Source organism: Ranitomeya imitator, chromosome 4 (genome assembly GCF_032444005.1).
Source record: "Ranitomeya imitator isolate aRanImi1 chromosome 4, aRanImi1.pri, whole genome shotgun sequence".
Lineage (NCBI taxonomy): Eukaryota > Metazoa > Chordata > Amphibia > Anura > Dendrobatidae > Ranitomeya > Ranitomeya imitator.
The window spans coordinates 354619232-354638445 of record NC_091285.1 but is presented as its reverse complement, the minus strand read 5'-3'; the positions used below and the strand labels follow the sequence as shown (position 1 = coordinate 354638445).

The 19214-nt window shown below is 44.0% G+C and overlaps 1 protein-coding gene across 1 annotated transcript; it reads left to right on the top strand.

Moving 5' to 3' along the window:
* The first annotated feature begins 16643 nt into the window (after window positions 1–16643).
* Window positions 16644–18653, top strand: LOC138674121 (uncharacterized). Its single transcript, XM_069762049.1, has 3 exons — window positions 16644–16751; window positions 16877–17023; window positions 17611–18653. Exons 1-3 carry the CDS (start codon window positions 16678–16680, stop codon window positions 18527–18529), a joined length of 1140 nt encoding a protein of 379 aa, XP_069618150.1. The 5' UTR covers window positions 16644–16677; the 3' UTR covers window positions 18530–18653.
* The last annotated feature ends 561 nt before the right edge of the window (window positions 18654–19214 follow it).

Genomic DNA, 19214 nt, shown 5'->3' with positions numbered 1-19214 from the left:
CGCAATTGCTCACTGCAGCAAAACAAACCAACATCTCATCTCTCATATCATACCTGTTTCACAACTCTAAACAGTTTTTCATTACTTTAAATTCTCTCCTACTTCCCCCAGCTCCCCCTCCCTCTCCTCTCATCTCAGCTGAGGACTTTGCCTCACCACCTGTGACCTTGACTCAATAAGGTCCCACCTCTTTCCAAACCTTACCACAGTCTTCATCCCAAGCCTAACCCACCTCTTCAACCTGTCACTAACCACTGGTGTCTTCCCCTCTTGATTCAAACATACAGTACCTCAATCACACCCATTCTCAAAAAGATCTCCTTTGACCCATCCTCTGTGTCTTGCTATTGCCCCATCTCACTTCTTCCCTATGCCTCCAAACTACTGGAACAACACTTCCATTTTGAACTGTCTCCCACTTCTCCTATTGCTCCCCCTTTGACCGCTTACAATATGGCTTCCGACTAAAGTCACCAATGACCTACTAGCCGCCAAATTAATTCAATGCTAGTTTGTCCTCCTCCTTCTCCTGCACCTGGTAGCTGCCTTTGACACAGTGGACCATTCCTTCTTACTTACAGTTCAATTCAATGTTTTAAATGCTGGCCCAGACCCTGATACCTCACGCATGACTGATTGCTGCTGTGCCATTCTAAAATTTGTACTGTGGGTGAATTGAGCCCACTTTCCTGGTGGCTGACCCTAATTTGATGTGTTTTGGCAGCTTTGGGGCCCATTTTAAGGTGCTGTGTATACGTTTGTTTTTTGCCTCCTATTGACTCCAATGACATTCGGTTGCATTAGCTGAATATTTGACGAATAAATCGACTAATATTGCAAATTCGGCGATCGTAATCCAAATCGAACATTGAAATATTCGCTACTATATCTCTTCTCTAGATCCTATAAAGACATACACCTCTGGCAAAAAATTTAGAGACCACTGCAAAATGTTCAGTCTAGCAGATTTTTCTCTTTATAGGAATATTTTTTGAGTAAAATGTACATTATTATTTTATTCTACAAACTACTGACAACATGTCTCAGAAATTTAAAGCTAAAATTTTTTTTCTTTACATGACTTGAGGCCTGCCTCTAGGAGCCTGTTACGAACTATTGTTGCTGTGCACTTTATCCCAGCTGTCATTTGCCAGTCCTTTTGTAGGTCACTTAATGTCATCGTGTGGTTGCTGAGTGACATTTGAATAAGATGACTGTCAACCCGAACAGTGGAGAGTCGCTTTCGCCCTCTGCCAGTTTGTAGCTTTGTTGTCCCCAATGTCTGCTGCTTGACCTTGTTGTAATGGACTGCCATCTTTGAAATTTTAAGGATGGAGGCAACATGACGCTCACTGTATCCCTCTGCTAGTAAAGCCAGAATTGAGCCCTTCTTTCCCTCACTCAAGACTTTTCTTTTCAACTCCTTTGACATGGTTAAAAGTTATTTTTTAATTCAAATTAATTTTGGGATATTCCTAGCACTTGTTTGGCTATCCAACTTGTCCTATTGCTAGAGGATAGTGAAGACCACAGCAGTGTTTTTTTTATACTTTCCCTCATTAAACAAGATTTGGTTCAGGTGATCTTCTAATCAGAAGCACATTAAGTAAAATGAGGTGTACTCTTGTTGGAATTCAACTGACACTGGAATGGAATGGCTGTCAGACATGTAGAGATGGTGATGTTTAGAAAACTGTGCAGTGGTCTCTTAATTTTTGCCAGAGCTGTACGTTTTTCCTTTCCATGTAAAAATCTCCTCTGTTGAGGAGAGGATTGAATGGTGTATTAATATGTCTGTGTGTTTGATTTTCTCCTGCTGGCAAGAAAACTTTCCACTCTTTCTGACATTGTTTCTGCAGACAAACTGATCTAGCATTCACCTCCGACACCCAACATTACCATCTTTCATGCATGCAGCTAAACCTGAGTGCATAGTGTGAAAGGTCTATATAGTCTGCACTAGATTTATGCCAGGTGAGGTATAAAGATTGTAAGCTCCTTTGGTACTTCAGAAGGAGATAGTAATGGTTTATTATTTATAATTTTTAACCCCTTTCTGACATTAGACGTACTATCCCGTCGAGGTGACCCGAGCCCGTATGACCATTGACGGGATAGTACGTCATCACTGATCAGCCGCACTCACGGGGGGAGCGGGGCCGATTGTCAGCTGATTATCACAGCTGACATCCAGCACTATGTGCTAAGAGTGGTCACGGACCGCTTCCGGCACATTAACCCCCGGAACACTGCGATCAAACATCATCGCAGTGTTCCGTGGCATAGGGAAGCATGGCTCAGGGAGGGGGCTTCCTGCGTGCTTCCCTGAGACCCTCAGAACAACACATTATGATCGTGTTGTTCCGAGGGTATCCTCCGTTCTCCTCCCTGCAGACCCTGGATCCAAGATGGCCGCAGGGGTCCTTCCTGGTTCAGCAGGGAGGTGTCTTGCGAGCGTCTGCTGAGAGCCGGCGCCAGCAAGCCTGCAGCACTGCCTGTCAGATCGCTGATCTGACACAGTACTGTGCAGTGTCAGATCAGCGATCTGGCAATACATAGTGATGTCCCACCCTGGGACAAAGTAAAAAAGTAAAAAAAAAAAATCACACTGTGTAAAAATATTTTTTAAAAAAATTCCTAAATAAAGAAAAAAAAATTGTTCCAATAAACACATTTCTTTATGTAAATAAAAAAATTAAAAGTACACATATTTAGTATAGCCACGTTCGTAATGACCCGACCTATAAAACTGTCCCACTAGTTAACCCCTTCAGTGAACACCATAACAAAATAAATAAAACGAGGAAAGAAACAATGCTTTATCATCATACCGATGAACAAAAAGTGGAATAACACGCAATCAAAAAGACGGATATAAATAAACATGGCACCGCTGAAAACGTCATCTTGTCCCACAAAAAACGAGCCACCATACAGCATCATCCGGTAAAAAAAAAAAAAGTTATAGCCCTCAGAATAAAGCGATGCAAAAATAATTATTTTTTATATAAAATAGTATTTATTGTATAAAAGCACCAAAACATAAAAAAGTGATATAAATGAGATATCACTGTAATTGTACTAACCCGAAGAATAAAACTACTTTATCAATTTTACCAAATGCGGAACGGTATAAACGCTCCCCCCTCCAAAAGAAATTCATGAATTGCTGGTTTTTGTTCATTCTGCCTAACAAATTTGGGATAAAAAGTGATCAAAAAATGTCATGTGCCCAAAAATGGTACCAATAAAAACGTCAACTCGTCCTGCAAAAAACAGGACCTCTCATGACTCTGTGGACCAAAATATGGAAAAATTATAGCTCTCAAAATGTGGTGATGCAAAAACTATTTTTTGCAATTAAAAGCTTCTTTTAGTGTGTGACAGATGCCAAACATAAAAACCGCTATAAAAACCAGCTATAAATAGTAAATCAAACCCCACTTCATCACTGCCTTAGTTAGGGAAAAATAATAAAATAAAAAAATATATTTATTTCCATTTTCCCATTAGGGTTAGGGTTGGGGCTAAAGTTAGGGCTGGGGCTAAAGTTAGGGTTAGGGTTGGAGCTAAAGTTAGGGTTAGGGTTGGGGCTAGAGTTGGGGTTAGGGTTCGGATTACGTTTACGGTTGGGTTAGGGGTGTGTCAGGGTTAGGGGTGTGGTTAGGGTTATGGTTAGGGTTGTGATTAGGGATAGGGGTGTGTTAGGGTTAGGGGTCTGTTGGGGTTGGGATTAGTCTTAGGAGAGTGTTTGGGTTAGGGGTGTGGTTAGAGTTGTAGTTAGGGTTGGGATTAGGGTTAGGGGTGTGTTGGGGCTAGGTATGTGTTGGGTTGGGATTAGGGGTGTGGTTAGAGTTGGGATGAGAGTTAAAGGTGTGTTGGGGTTAGGGTTGGAGTTAGAATTGGGGTTTTCCACTGTTTAGGCACATCAGGGGGTCTGTAAACGCAACGTGATGCCCGCAGACAATTCCATCAAAGTCTGCATTCCAAAACGCCAGTTCTTCCCTTCCGAGTCCCGACGTGCGCCCAAACATTGGTTTGCTCCCACATATGGGATAGCAGTGTACTCAGGACAAATTGGACAACAACTTTTGGGGTCCAATTTCTCCTGTTACCCTTGGGGAAATAAAAATGTGGGGGCTAAAAAATAATTTTTGTGGGAAAAAAATTATTTCTTTATTTTCACGGCTCTGCGTTATAAACTTTAGTGAAACACTTGGGGGTTCAAAGTTCTCATAAAACATCTAGATAAGTTCCTTGGGGGGTCTAGTTTCCAATATGGGGTCACTTGTAGGGGGTTTCTACTGTTTAGGTACATCAGCGGCTCTGCAAACGCAACATGATGCCCGCAGACCATTCCATCAAAGTCTGCATTCCAAAATAGCGCTCCTTCCGAGCTCTGCCATACACCCAAACGGTGGTTCCCCCTCAAATATGGGGTATCAGCATACTCAGAAAAAAACTGCACAACAACTTGGGGTCCAATTATCCGGATACCCTTGGGAAAATAAAAAATTTGGGGCGAAAAGATCACATTTTTGGGGAAAAAAATGATTTTTTAATTTTCACGGCTCTATATTATAAACTTTAATGAAACAATTGGGGGTTCAAAGTGCACACCACACATAGAGATAAGTTCCATAGATGGTCCAATTTCCAAAATTGGGTCACTTGTGGGTGGTTTCCACTGTTCAGGCACCTCAGGGGCTCTCCAAACGCGACATGGCGTCTGATCTCAATTCCAGCCAATTCTGCGTTGAAAAAGTCAAACGGTGCTCCTTCCCTTCCGAGCTCTGCTATGCGTCAAATCAGTGGTTTACCCCCACATATGGGGTATCAACATACTCAGGACAAATTGCACAACAATGTTTGGGGTCCACTTTCTCCTGTTAAACTTGGAAAAATAAAAAATTGGGAGCGAAAATATCATTTTTGTGAAAAAAATATGATTTTTTATTTTTACGTCTCTACATTATAAACTTCTGTGAAGCACTTAGGGGTTGAAACTGCTCACCACACATCTAGATAAGTTCTTTAGGGGGTCTACTTTCCAAAATGGTGTCAATTGTGGGGAGTTTCTACTGTTTAGGCACATCAGGGGCTCTCGAAATGCGACATGGCGTCCTATCTCAATTCCAGCCAATTTTGCATTGAAAAGTCAAATGGCGCTCCTTCCCTTCCGAGCTCTGCCATGCGCCCAAATATGGGGTATCGGCGTACTCACGACAAATTGTACAACAACTTTTAGGGTCCAATTTCTCCTATTTCCCTTGGTAAAATAAAACAAACTGGATCTGAAGTAATTTTTTTGTGAAAAAAGTGAAATGTTTATTTTTTTTTTTACATTCCAAAAATTCCTGTGAAGCACCTGAAGGGTTCATAAGCTTCTTAAATGTGGTTTTGAGCATCTTGAGGGGTGCAATTTTTAGAATGATGTCACTTTTTGGTATTTTCTATCATATAGACCCCTCAAAGTGACTTCAAATGTGATGTGGTCCCTAAAAAAAATGGTGGTGTAAAATGAGAAATCGCTGGTCAACTTTTAACCCTCATAACTCCCTAACAAAACAAAATTTTGGTATCTTACTAAAAGTGCGGGTAAACAACTTTGTTTCAAGCATTTGACGCTCATTCAAACTCACCTGTGGCAAGGAACGGGAGTGGGCAATATGAATATCACAATCGGAAACCAGATAAAAAGGGGAGAAATTATTATTATTATTATTTATTATTATAGCGCCATTTATTCCATGGCGCTTTACATGTGAGGAGGGGTATACATAATAAAACAAGTACAATAATCTTGAACAATACAAGTCACAACTGGTACAGGAGGAGAGAGGACCCTGCCCGCGAAGGCTCACAATCTACAAGGGATGGGTGAGGATACAGTAGGTGAGGGTAGAGCTGGTCGTGCAGCAGTTTGGTAAATTGGTGGTTACTGCAGGTTGTAGGCTTGTCGGAAGAGGTAGGTCTTCAGGTTCTTTTTGAAGGATTCGATGGTAGGCGAGAGTCTGATATGTTGTGGTAGAGAGTTCAAGAGTAGGGGGGATGCACGAGGGAAATCTTGTATGCGATTGTGAGAAGAGGAGATAAGAGGGGAGTAGAGAAGGAGATCTTGTGAGGATCGGAGGTTGCGTGTAGGTAAGTACTGGGAGACGAGGTCACAGATGTATGGAGGAGACAGGTTGTGGATGGCTTTGTATGTCATGGTTAGACTTTTGTACTGGAGTCTCTGGGTGATGAAATTGACTAAACCTTTGCACTGTCTGTCTCTGTGTGCCAAGCATGGAGAACAGAAAGTGGAGAAGAGAACTGTCTGAGTACTTGAGAACCAAAATTGTTGAAAAAGATCAACAATCTCAGGGTTACAAGTCCATCTCCAGCTTGTTATGCAAACATTTTCAGCCATTACTGTAGTTGTTGATCGACGACTGTTATTTAGCTCTGCCAGTTGTCTGGTGTAAACCCAGTCTTCACTCAAATAAATATGCTATCATGAATTTGGCCTCAAACATTACATTTTAGTGTTTACTAAATTTGGGAGATGACAGATTGTTTAATATTTAATTGGATATGTCCTGAAGGATTTTCCTGTCTTTTAGGGGGGTATGCTTGTTTGTTCTAAATACGTGTATCTTTATATTTTTAATTCCTGTAAAGAAGCCTTTGGAAAAACATAAAAAAGCTATACATAGAGCATGCTGTGGATGTAAAACAAAAATGGCAAGGAACCAAAAACACACCAAAGGTGTTAGTAATGTCAAAAAAATGCACCATGTGTAATAATTCCTATTAATTTGGCTGTACACTTTCTTCTCACTAAAAATAAAAGAAACATAATACAGACTGTGATATTGCAATGGTAGATTGTAAGGTCATTTATTAACTAACATGAAACATTTCCTACACCCTGGCATTTATCCCAAGCTCTTATGTGATTAAGTGTCTGGAATGCAACTCATAGAACCACTGATCTCTAGGAATGTGTTGCATATCTTATCACATATGACTCCATTTTCATTCATTGTACAGTATCTTTAGTATCTGATAAGATTTTATTCAAATTGCACAAAATACATAATCATTGCTGGGATCGAGGCAGTGCTAGCAACAAAAATAGATTTCTAAAGTGAAACAAGATGTTAAATTAGAGTGCCCTCACTAATCTAACTTCTCAGTTCTCCCTTCCAACATTTTACCTCAGAATTTGGTTTCTATAGTCTCCCACGCACTCCATGTACTTAGTAGCAGTTCATATCCAGACATATACAGATACTAGGTGATGAATGGCTCATACAGCTTTAGAGCGGACATATTAGACGTCCATGTGCTACTTTCTGTATTAAAAACTGAGAGAGAATACAGACAGAACACTAACTAATGCAAGTCCATGTGGTTGTTCAAATGAACGGTTTCACTCACGGATTGATGGTCTGAGTGTAAAAATTAGCAGCGCATGCTTATTTGATCTGCCTATTATATGTCAATGGGTGTGTTAAACCCGCAGTGCTGGATTGAACTGTCATGATCTGGTAATTCAATACCACAATGGACATAGGAGTCAGAGCACATACAGTGACCTGACAATAACCCAAAAACATAGAACGAGCTCTGAGACGTGGAAACTCTGCTGACCGCAATCCCTAATCCTCTCCAACACAACTAGAGGCAGCCGTGGATTGCGCCTAACTCTCCCTATGCAACTCGGCACAGCCTGAGAAACTAGCTAGCCTGAAGATAGAAAATAAGCCTACCTTGCCTCAGAGAAATACCCCAAAGGGAAAGGCAGCCCCCACATATAATGACTGTGAGTTAAGATGAAAAGACAAACGTAGAGATGAAATAGATTTAGCAAAGTGAGGCCCGACTTTCTGAACAGAGGGAGGATAGGAAAGGTAACTTTGCGGTCAACACAAAACCCTACAAACAACCACGCAAAGGGGGCAAAAAGACCCTCCGTACCGAACTAACGGCACGGAGGTACACCCTCTGCGTCCCAGAGCTTCCAGCAAGCACGAGAAAACAAATAAGCAAGCTGGACAGAAAAAAACAGCAAACAAAAAGCAAAAGCGGAACTTAGCTATGCAGAGCAGCAGGCCACAGGAACGATCCAGGAGGAAACAGGTCCAAAACTAGAACATTGACTGGAAGCCAGGATCAAAGCACTAGGTGGAGTTAAATAGAGCAGCACCTAACGACTTCACCACATCACCTGAGGAAGGAAACTCAGAAGCCGCAGTACCACTTTCCTCCACCAACGGAAGCTCACAGAGAGAATCAGCCGAAGTACCACTTGTGACCACAGGAGGGAGCTTTGCCACAGAATTCACAACAGTACCCCCCCTTGAGGAGGGGTCACCGAACCCTCACCAGAGCCCCCAGGACGACCAGGATGAGCCATATGAAAGGCACGAACAAGATCGGGAGCATGGACATCAGAGGCAAAGACCCAGGAATTATTTTCCTGAGCATAACCCTTCCACTTAACCAGATACTGGAGTTTCCGTCTTGAAAAACGAGAATCCAAAATCTTCTCCACAATATACTCCAACTCCCCCTCCACCAAAACCGGGGCAGGAGGATCAACAGATGGAACCATAGGTGCCACGTATCTCCGCAACAATGACCTATGGAATACGTTATGTATGGAAAAAGAATCTGGAAGGGTCAGACGAAAAGACACAGGATTAAGAACCTCAGAAATCCAATACGGACCAATGAAACGAGGTTTAAACTTAGGAGAGGAAACCTTCATAGGAATATGACGAGAAGACAACCAAACCAAATCCCCAACATGAAGTCGGGGACCCACACAGCGTCTGCGATTAGCGAAACTTTGAGCCTTCTCCTGGGACAAGGTCAAATTGTCCACTACATGAGTCCAAATCTGCTGCAACCTGTCCACCACAGTATCCACACCAGGACAGTCCGAAGACTCAACCTGCCCTGAAGAGAAACGAGGATGGAACCCAGAGTTGCAGAAAAACCGCGAAACCAAGGTAGCCGAGCTGGCCCGATTATTAAGGGCGAACTCAGCCAAAGGCAAAAAGGACACCCAGTCATCCTGATCAGCAGAAACAAAGCATCTCAGATATGTTTCCAAGGTCTGATTGGTTCGTTCGGTCTGGCCATTAGTCTGAGGATGGAAAGCCGAGGAAAAAGACAAGTCAATACCCATCCTACCACAAAAGGCTCGCCAAAACCTCGAAACAAACTGGGAACCTCTGTCAGAAACGATATTCTCTGGAATGCCATGTAAACGAACCACATGCTGGAAGAACAATGGCACCAAATCAGAGGAGGAAGGTAATTTAGACAAGGGTACCAAATGGACCATCTTAGAGAAGCGATCACAGACCACCCAAATGACTGACATCTTTTGAGAGACGGGAAGATCTGAAATAAAATCCATAGAGATATGTGTCCAAGGCCTCTTCGGTACCGGCAAGGGCAAAAGCAACCCAATGGCACGAGAACAGCAGGGCTTAGCCCGAGCACAAATCCCACAGGACTGCACAAAAGTACGCACATCCCGCGACAGAGATGGCCACCAAAAGGATCTAGCCACTAACTCTCTGGCACCAAAGATTCCAGGATGACCAGCCAACACCGAACAATGAACCTCAGAGATAACTTTATTCGTCCACCTATCAGGGACAAACAGTTTCTCCGCTGGGCAACGATCAGGTTTATTAGCCTGAAATTTTTGCAGCACCCGCCACAAATCAGGGGAGATGGCAGACACAATTACTCCCTCTTTGAGGATACCCGCCGGCTCAGATAAACCCGGAGAGTCGGGCACAAAACTCCTAGACAGAGCATCCGCCTTCACATTTTTAGAGCCCGGAAGGTACGAAATCACAAAGTCAAAACGGGCAAAAAACAGTGACCAACGAGCCTGTCTAGGATTCAACCGCTTGGCAGACTCGAGATAAGTCAAGTTCTTATGATCAGTCAAGACCACCACACGATGCTTAGCTCCTTCAAGCCAATGACGCCACTCCTCGAATGCCCACTTCATGGCCAGCAACTCTCGATTACCCACATCATAATTTCGCTCAGCAGGCGAAAACTTCCTGGAAAAGAAGGCGCATGGTTTCATCACCGAGCAATCAGAACTTCTCTGCGACAAAACAGCCCCTGCTCCAATCTCAGAAGCATCAACCTCGACCTGGAACGGAAGCGAAACATCTGGTTGACACAACACAGGGGCAGAAGAAAAACGACGCTTCAACTCTTGAAAAGCTTCCACAGCAGCAGAAGACCAATTGACCACATCAGCACCCTTCTTGGTTAAATCGGTCAATGGTTTAGCAATACTAGAAAAATTGCACATGAAGCGACGATAAAAATTAGCAAAGCCCAGAAACTTTTGCAGACTTTTCAGAGATGTCGGCTGAGTCCAATCATGGATGGCTTGGACCTTAACAGGGTCCATCTCGATAGTAGAAGGGGAAAAGATGAACCCCAAAAATGAAACCTTCTGAACACCAAAGAGACACTTTGATCCCTTAGCAAACAAAGAATTAGCACGCAGAACCTGGAACACCGTTCTGACCTGCTTCACATGAGACTCCCAATCATCCGAAAAGATCAAAATGTCATCCAAGTACACAATCAGGAATTTATCCAGGTACTCTCGGAAGATGTCATGCATAAAGGACTGAAACACTGATGGAGCATTGGCAAGTCCGACTGGCATTACTAGATACTCAAAATGGCCCTCGGGCGTATTAAATGCAGTCTTCCATTCATCACCTCGCTTAATACGCACAAGATTATACGCACCACGAAGATCTATCTTGGTGAACCAACTAGCCCCCTTAATCCGAGCAAACAAATCAGATAACAACGGCAAGGGGTACTGAAATTTAACCGTGATCTTATTTAGAAGGCGGTAATCTATACAAGGTCTCAGTGAACCATCCTTCTTGGCTACCAAAAAGAACCCTGCTCCCAATGGCGACGATGACGGGCGAATATGCCCCTTCTCCAAGGACTCCTTCACATAACTCCGCATAGCGGCGTGCTCAGGCACAGATAAATTAAACAGTCGACCTTTTGGGAATTTACTACCAGGAATCAAATCGATAGCACAATCACAATCCCTATGCGGAGGTAGGGTATCGAACTTGGGCTCATCAAATACATCCCGGTAATCAGACAAGAACTCTGGAACCTCAGAAGGGGTGGATGATGAAATAGTCAGAAAAGGGATATCACCGTGTACCCCCTGACAACCCCAGCTGGAGACAGACATGGATTTCCAATCTAATACTGGATTATGGACTTGTAGCCATGGCAACCCCAACACGACCACATCATGCAGATTATGCAACACCAGAAAGCGAATAACCTCCTGATGTGCAGGAGCCATGCACATGGTCAGCTGGGTCCAGTACTGAGGCTTATTCTTGGCCAAAGGCGTAGCATCAATTCCTCTCAATGGAATAGGACACTGCAAGGGCTCCAAGAAAAACCCACAACGCCTAGCATACTCCAAGTCCATCAAATTCAGGGCAGCGCCTGAATCAACAAATGCCATGACAGAATACGATGACAAGGAGCAGATCAAGGTAACGGACAGAAGAAATTTTGACTGTACCGTACCAATGGTGGCAGATCTAGCGAACCGCTTAGTGCGCTTAGGACAATCAGAGATAGCATGAGTGGAATCACCACAGTAGAAACACAGCCCATTCAGACGTCTGTGTTCTTGCCGTTCAACTCTGGTCAAAGTCCTATCGCACTGCATAGGCTCAGGTTTAAGCTCAGGTAATACCACCAAATGGTGCACAGATTTACGCTCATGCAAGCATCGACCGATCTGAATGGCCAAAGACATAGACTCATTCAGACCAGCAGGCATAGGAAATCCCACCATGACATCCTTAAGGGCTTCAGAGAGACCTTTTCTGAAAATAGCTGCGAGCGCACCTTCATTCCATTGAGTGAGTACGGACCACTTTCTAAATTTCTGACAATATACCTCTATCTCATCCTGACCCTGACACAGAGCCAGCAAATTTTTCTCTGCCTGATCCACTGAATTAGGCTCATCGTACAGCAATCCGAGCGCCAGGAAAAACGCATCAACATTACTCAATGCAGGATCTCCTGGCGCAAGGGAAAATGCCCAGTCTTGAGGGTCGTCACGCAAAAAAGAAATAATAATTCTCACTTGTTGAACTGGGTCACCAGAGGAGCGAGGTTTCAAGGCCAGAAACAGTTTGCAATTATTTTTGAAATTCACAAACTTGGCTCTATCACCATAAAACAAATCAGGAATAGGAATTCTTGGTTCTAACATAGGCTTCTGAACCACCAAATCTTGAATCTTTTGTACATTTATAACGAGATTATCCATTGAAGAGCACAGACCCTGAATGTCCATGTCCACACCTGTGTCCTGAATCACCCAAATGTCTAGGGGAAAAAAAAGGCAAAACACAGTGCAGAGAAAAAAAAAAGGTCTCAGAACTTCTTTTTTCCCTCTATTGAGAATCATTAGTACTTTTGGCTTCCAGTACTGTCATGATCTGGTAATTCAGTACCACAATGGACATAGGAGTCAGAGCACATACAGTGACCTGACAATAACCCAAAAACATAGAACGAGCTCTGAGACGTGGAAACTCTGCTGACCGCAATCCCTAATCCTCTCCAACACAACTAGAGGCAGCCGTGGATTGCGCCTAACGCTCCCTATGCAACTCGGCACAGCCTGAGAAACTAGCTAGCCTGAAGATAGAAAATAAGCCTACCTTGCCTCAGAGAAATACCCCAAAGGGAAAGGCAGCCCCCACATATAATGACTGTGAGTTAAGATGAAAAGACAAACGTAGAGATGAAATAGATTTAGCAAAGTGAGGCCCGACTTTCTGAACAGAGGGAGGATAGGAAAGGTAACTTTGCGGTCAACACAAAACCCTACAAACAACCACGCAAAGGGGGCAAAAAGACCCTCCGTACCGAACTAACGGCACGGAGGTACACCCTCTGCGTCCCAGAGCTTCCAGCAAGCACGAGAAAACAAATAAGCAAGCTGGACAGAAAAAAACAGCAAACAAAAAGCAAAAGCGGAACTTAGCTATGCAGAGCAGCAGGCCACAGGAACGATCCAGGAGGAAACAGGTCCAAAACTAGAACATTGACTGGAAGCCAGGATCAAAGCACTAGGTGGAGTTAAATAGAGCAGCACCTAACGACTTCACCACATCACCTGAGGAAGGAAACTCAGAAGCTGCAGTACCACTTTCCTCCACCAACGGAAGCTCACAGAGAGAATCAGCCGAAGTACCACTTGTGACCACAGGAGGGAGCTCTGCCACAGAATTCACAACATTGAACCCTGTGGAGGCCTCTAGGCAAATCTTGAGTCCCCTTCACCAAAGTATTTTTTCATATGCTTTTAGTATAATAGTATAAATTTAGTATAATAGTATTAAAATTATTTTTAATACAAAATTATTTTTTTTAACTTTAATATCTTTTTTATTATTAATTAATTTTGCAGCCACTGGGCGCCGCCATTTTGCTTTCCAGCAGTGTAACAGTCCCAGCACGACACTTACACTCTGCAAATACGGCAGCCCTGGGCATAGGAGGCTGCGGTCGGGAGCCGACCCCATAGCTATTATTATAAGCTGCTCTCTGCTCTGATGTGGCCACGCCCCCTGGGCTGTCTCCACATCACAGCAGAGGCAGGAGGTCGGCGCCATCTTGCTTCAGCCTACAGTGGAGTGTAGCTGTGAGCTCCACTGTGACTGAGAGCTGTGCTGTTGGAGGGGCAGCTACATCTGTCTCCCCTCACACTGTCAGCGGCCGTTCCCTGTCCTCTGCTTCCTGGTGTGTGGCTGTAATCTCTAGAATCGCTAGAGAGGGTGAAGTGCTGTGGTCTGATGTCCTCTATCAGGAACTGCAGAGAGGTAACAGAGGGGGGATGGGGGAGGCTCTGTGCTGCTCCGACCTCTCACTGCAGCTCCTCACAGGACATCAGACCATGTATCTATCACTATACTGTGCTGAGCTGTGTATCTAATCCTCTCCTGTGTAATACTGTCTGCTGGCCCGTGTATCTAATCCTCTCATGTGTGATACTATGCTGAGCCATGCATCTAATCCTATACTGTGTGATATTATGCTGAGCCGTGTATCTAATCCTCTCCTGTGTGATACTATGCTGAGCCATGCATCTAATCCTATACTGTGTGATATTATGCTGAGCCGTGTATCTAATCCTCTCCTGTGTGATACTGTCTGCTGAGCCGTGTATCTAATCCTATACTGTGTGATATTATGCTGAGCCGTGTATCTAATCCTCTCCTGTGTGATACTGTCTGCTGAGCCGTGTATCTAATCCTCTCTTGTGTGATACTGTCTGGTGAACCATGTATCTAATCCTCTCCTATGCACTCCTCTCCCCCCTGCATATCTTTCCCCATTGCACACACAACTCAATGCGTGCTATAACAGGAGCTGCGGGCGTCATGCTGTATTATGGCATTATGTGAGATCTATATGACGGTATTATGTGATCTGTATGGTGGTATTATGCTTGATCAGTATTGTGAGAATTATATGGTGGTATTGTGTGTGATCTATATGGCGGTATTATGTGAGAACACTGGCAGCATTATGTGTGATCTATATGGCGGTATTATGTGAGAACACTGGCAGCATTATATGTGATCTATATGGCGGTATTATGTGAGAACACTGGCAGTATTATGTGTGATCTATATGGCGGTATGTAAGAACACTGGCGGTATTATGTGTGATCTATATGGCGGTATTATAGGAGAACACTATGGCAGTATTATGTGTGATCTATATGGCGGTATTATGTGAGAACACTATGGCAGTATTATGTGTGATATATATGGCGGTATTATGTGAGAACACTATGGCAGTATTATGTGTGATCTATATGGCGGTATGTGAGAACACTGGCGGTATTATGTGTGATCTATATGGTGGTATTATGTGAGAACAGTATGACAGTATTGTGTGATCTATTTGATAGTATTGTGTGTGATCTATATGGCGGTATTATGTGAGAACACTATGGCAGTATTATCTTCAGAAAGCAGACCCATTCTATGGTGGTTCTGGCTGAGCACCTGCACGAGGGTCTGGGGTAATAGAGGGGGCAGCATGACCTCCAGTTAGGTGCAGTCAGGGGAAGGCTGGTGAGGTAGCTGAAGAGAGGAGTCTCATTTTTATCGTTACTATATGGCTACATTTCCTTCCCAGCGTCACCCCGGACTGCGCCTGTCACCTCGCTTTCACACATCGCCAGGACAGGATGGGGAACACAGGATCTGAGGAGGGGAATGGGGTCTGCATGCAAAGTCTGGATCAGAACAGGCCATCAATCTGCAGAAATGTTTCCTGGATTTCTGTGGAGCAGACGGTCCATCCATGTGTATAAAAGACAGTGCTCTATGTACAATCCCTGGCTGCTCCGCGCACCAAACAGGGGGCCCCCATAGACCAGCACACTGCTCTCCTGAAATACTCTGTGCTGCTGTCACCCTGCTCCCTCCACCACATATCTCCCAGAATCCTTGCTGCCTGCCATCCTCGGTGACTGTCTACTTGTCAGTATAAGGCTGCTTTCACACTAGCGTCGGTACGGGCCCGTTGCAGTGCGTCGGGCCGACGTACCAACGCATGCTGTGAAAGAAATGTCCGACGTGGGCAGTGGAAGCAGTCTTAGGCTATGTGCACACGTTCAGGAATGTGTGCAGATTTTTCATGCTATTTTCCTGACGAAAACCGGATATTTTCTTCCGGAAATCCGCATGCGTTTTTGGTGCGTTTTTGGTGCATTTTTGATGTGGTTTTTTCCAACGTTTTTTAAGCGTTTTTTAAGCGTTTTAAAGAACAAATAAAGTTGGTTAAAAAAAAAGAAAAAAAAGAGACTCTCAATAGGTCATTTCCTGTTCCAACCCCTCTTCTCCATTTTGCCTTTTTGTTGCATTCAACATGCCGCACGTTCAGCCCCATTGGCGTCTTTCCCCACAACAAAACCATCTTTTGTTGCTGACGGTACTGCTTTTGCTGCACCACCACAGTGAGCAGGTAATATAATGTCATTAGATGTGCACACTATGCGGACTATGCTGTGGATATGCAGTGTTTCTGTTGCTGCGAATAGGCTGCTTCCCACTTCCGTAGAGCTCCCTCGCAATCTGTCGTTTTGGGAAAAAACGGATCCTGCATATGTGCTCGCAGGATTTTTTTTTCCCATACACTTGTATTTGCAACGGTTTGCGACGTTTTGCCGCACGTTGCATCCATTATGCGACGTATGCGTCGTATTTTGGCAGACCGTCGACACAAAAAATCCTTCCATGTTACTTTTTTGGTGCATCGCATCCGCCATTTTTGACTGCGCATGTACGGCAGAAAATACACCCCCTCCTCCCCAGACTGCAGAATGGGCAGTGGATGTGTAGAAAAACTGCATCTGCTGCCCACGTCATGCAGTTATTTCACAACGTCAGTTGGTATGTTGGCGCCAATGTATTGTGACGGAACAGTACTGATGGAAGTGAAAGTAGCCTTAGCAGCGATTGTCCATGCGTTGTACAGTACCATGTAAATAATAAAGACTATATTCTCCCATAGGAGCAATCTCGGAGAAGGAGTAGAAGACGTCCAAAACGGATGTGGGTTCATCCTATTATTAATGAGCGGGAGGAAAAGGGACACTTCCATGTCCTTTACCAAGATTTAAGGAGGTAAGATATAGGTAGAAAAGATATATTGTCACCTGTGTTCACTTATTTTTTTTTATTGCTGTTATACACTGTTGTGTTATATATCTGTGGTTTTAGAATTTTTTAATTTTTTTTTTTAAATTCAGTTATCCGGAGAAATTTATCCAGTTTTGCCGGCTTACGATTCAGGCATTTGATCGCCTTCTGATAATTCTGACTCCACAACTCAGCTACGAAGACACATGCATGCGAAGATCAATCTCTGCCGAGGAAAGGCTGCTCATCACCTTGCGGTAAGGCCCTTTTTTTTTTTAAACACAAACTCCACACATTGGCCCCATAGTTAATGCTGCCACAGTGCCGCCATAATGCTGCCACTGCGCCACAATGCTGCCAGTGCCCCCATAATGCTGCCACTGCGCCACAATGCTGCCACAGCCTCCATAATGCTGCCACTGCGCCGCAATGCTGCCAGTGCCCCCCAAAATGCTGCCAGTGCGCCACAATGCTGCCACAGCCTCCATAATGCTGCCACTGTGCCACAATGCTGCCAGTGCCCCCCATAATGCTGCCAATGTGCCACAATGCTGCCAGTGCCCCCATAATGCTGCTACTACGCCACAATGCTGCCACTGCCTCCATAATGCAACCACTGCGCCACAATGCTGCCAGTGCCCCCATAATGCTGCCACTGCGCCACAATGCTGCAAGTGCCCACATAATGCTGCCACTGCACCACAATGCTGCAAGTGCCCCCATAATGCTGCCACTGCGCCACAATGTTTACAGATTTAGTGCCCCTGAATCGTACTATTTATGTTGTCATGCATATTTTCATCGTTATTAAAAATATTCTAATTTTTTTTAATTTTTTTTCCAGGTTTTTGGCCACAGGAGAGAGCTACACATCCCTGCACCTCCAATTTAAGGTTGGCAAATCCACCATCTCTCAAATTGTGAGGTGCACATGTGCCGTCATCTGGCAGAAGTTGCAGCCCATCGTGATGCCTTGCCCAACCGAGGAGACTTGGCTGCAGGTAGCAGCAGGCTTTCAGTCTGTGGCCAATTTCCCCAACTGCGTAGGTGCTGTCGATGGCAAACATGTGAGAGTGCTGAAGCCACCAAGATCAGGATCACGCTTCTTTAATTATAAGAAGTATTTTTCTGTGGTCCTGATGGCGGTGGCTGATGCCCATTACAAGTTTGTTGCTATCGACGTTGGTGCTTATGGCAGTTCTGGGGACTCTCGGGTGCTGCAATCATCACAGATTGGACTTCAAATTCTTCGAGATGGCGGAACGCTCCCAGCCCCAAGACCTTTGCTCGGTTCCACACATCCTATACCCTTTGTGATGGTATCGGATGAGGCATTTCCTTTAAAAACAAACCTGCTGCGCCCATACCCACGAAGGGCACTGGATGACCGGTGGAGGATTTTCAACTATCGGCTGAGCCGTGCACGAAAATATGTGGAATGCACCTTTGGGATCATGTGTAGTCAGTGGAGGATCTTTCACACTGCCATCCAGCTAGATACGGAGACCGTTGACATTGTGATAAAGGCATGCTGTGTTCTCCACAACTACGTTCGGGACTACAGCACAGAGGTAGTTGAGGAGTCACAGCTGTCTGAATTAATTGCAGTGGACAACTTGGGTCAAGGCAGGCAATCCATCTTGGGGTTGCGTGTGCGAGAAACCTTCACTGACTACTTCATGAGTCCTGAAGGTGCCGTGCACTGGCAATACTCCTGTGCCGGTGTTGAGCAGCCTGAACAGCAGAGAAGATCGGACACCTAACCCCCATCAAGTTGTCAGCCTGTACAGAAGAGCAGATCGGATGGCTAACCCCAAAGCAATCAAGGCCCTTGTGTTCTTCATCAGTACAGCTGAGCAGATTGGATGGCTAACCCCATGCATTCAATGTCCTTTTGTTCTTTATCATTTAAAAAAAAAAAAAGGAATTAATAAAAAAGAACTTTGTTTGAAAAATCAAACCTTGTGTCCACAACTTACTCTTTAGTCACTGACACTGTTATTATCCCATTACCCACAGTTCATATTCTGCAAATTGAAATAACCTTTTTTTAAATAAAAAATGACCAGACATTTTTTCAAATACAAATTTAGTTTTTATTCATAAATAACAATGTGTACTACACATAAAAACAAAACGTCGTTAACTGACGTAGCTATTAGAACACAAGGACAAACATTGTCCAAAACAGTCCATCAACAATGGACATTATCACAACATGTCAACAGGACAAAATAGTGCATCAACAATGGCTTTTTTTCACAACCTGTCAACAGAACAGTTGGGTTGGGGACAGAAATCCTCAAAATTGCTCGTACTCTGGACACACATATTTTTCAAAAAAATATGTAGTATTTAAAAAAAAAAAAAACAATGTGTACTACACACAAAAATTTAACGTCGTTAACAGACGTAGCTAGTAGAACACAAGGACAAACATTGTCCAAA

Coding starts and splice junctions, on each gene's coding strand:
- LOC138674121 (XM_069762049.1), top strand. CDS start 16,678: ATGTGGGTTCATCCTATTATTAATGAGCGGGAGGAAAAGGGACACTTC. Junction 16,752..16,876: donor CTTTACCAAGATTTAAGGAG/GTAAGATATAGG, acceptor TTTTAAATTCAG/TTATCCGGAGAAATTTATCC. Junction 17,024..17,610: donor AGGCTGCTCATCACCTTGCG/GTAAGGCCCTTT, acceptor TTTTTTTTCCAG/GTTTTTGGCCACAGGAGAGA.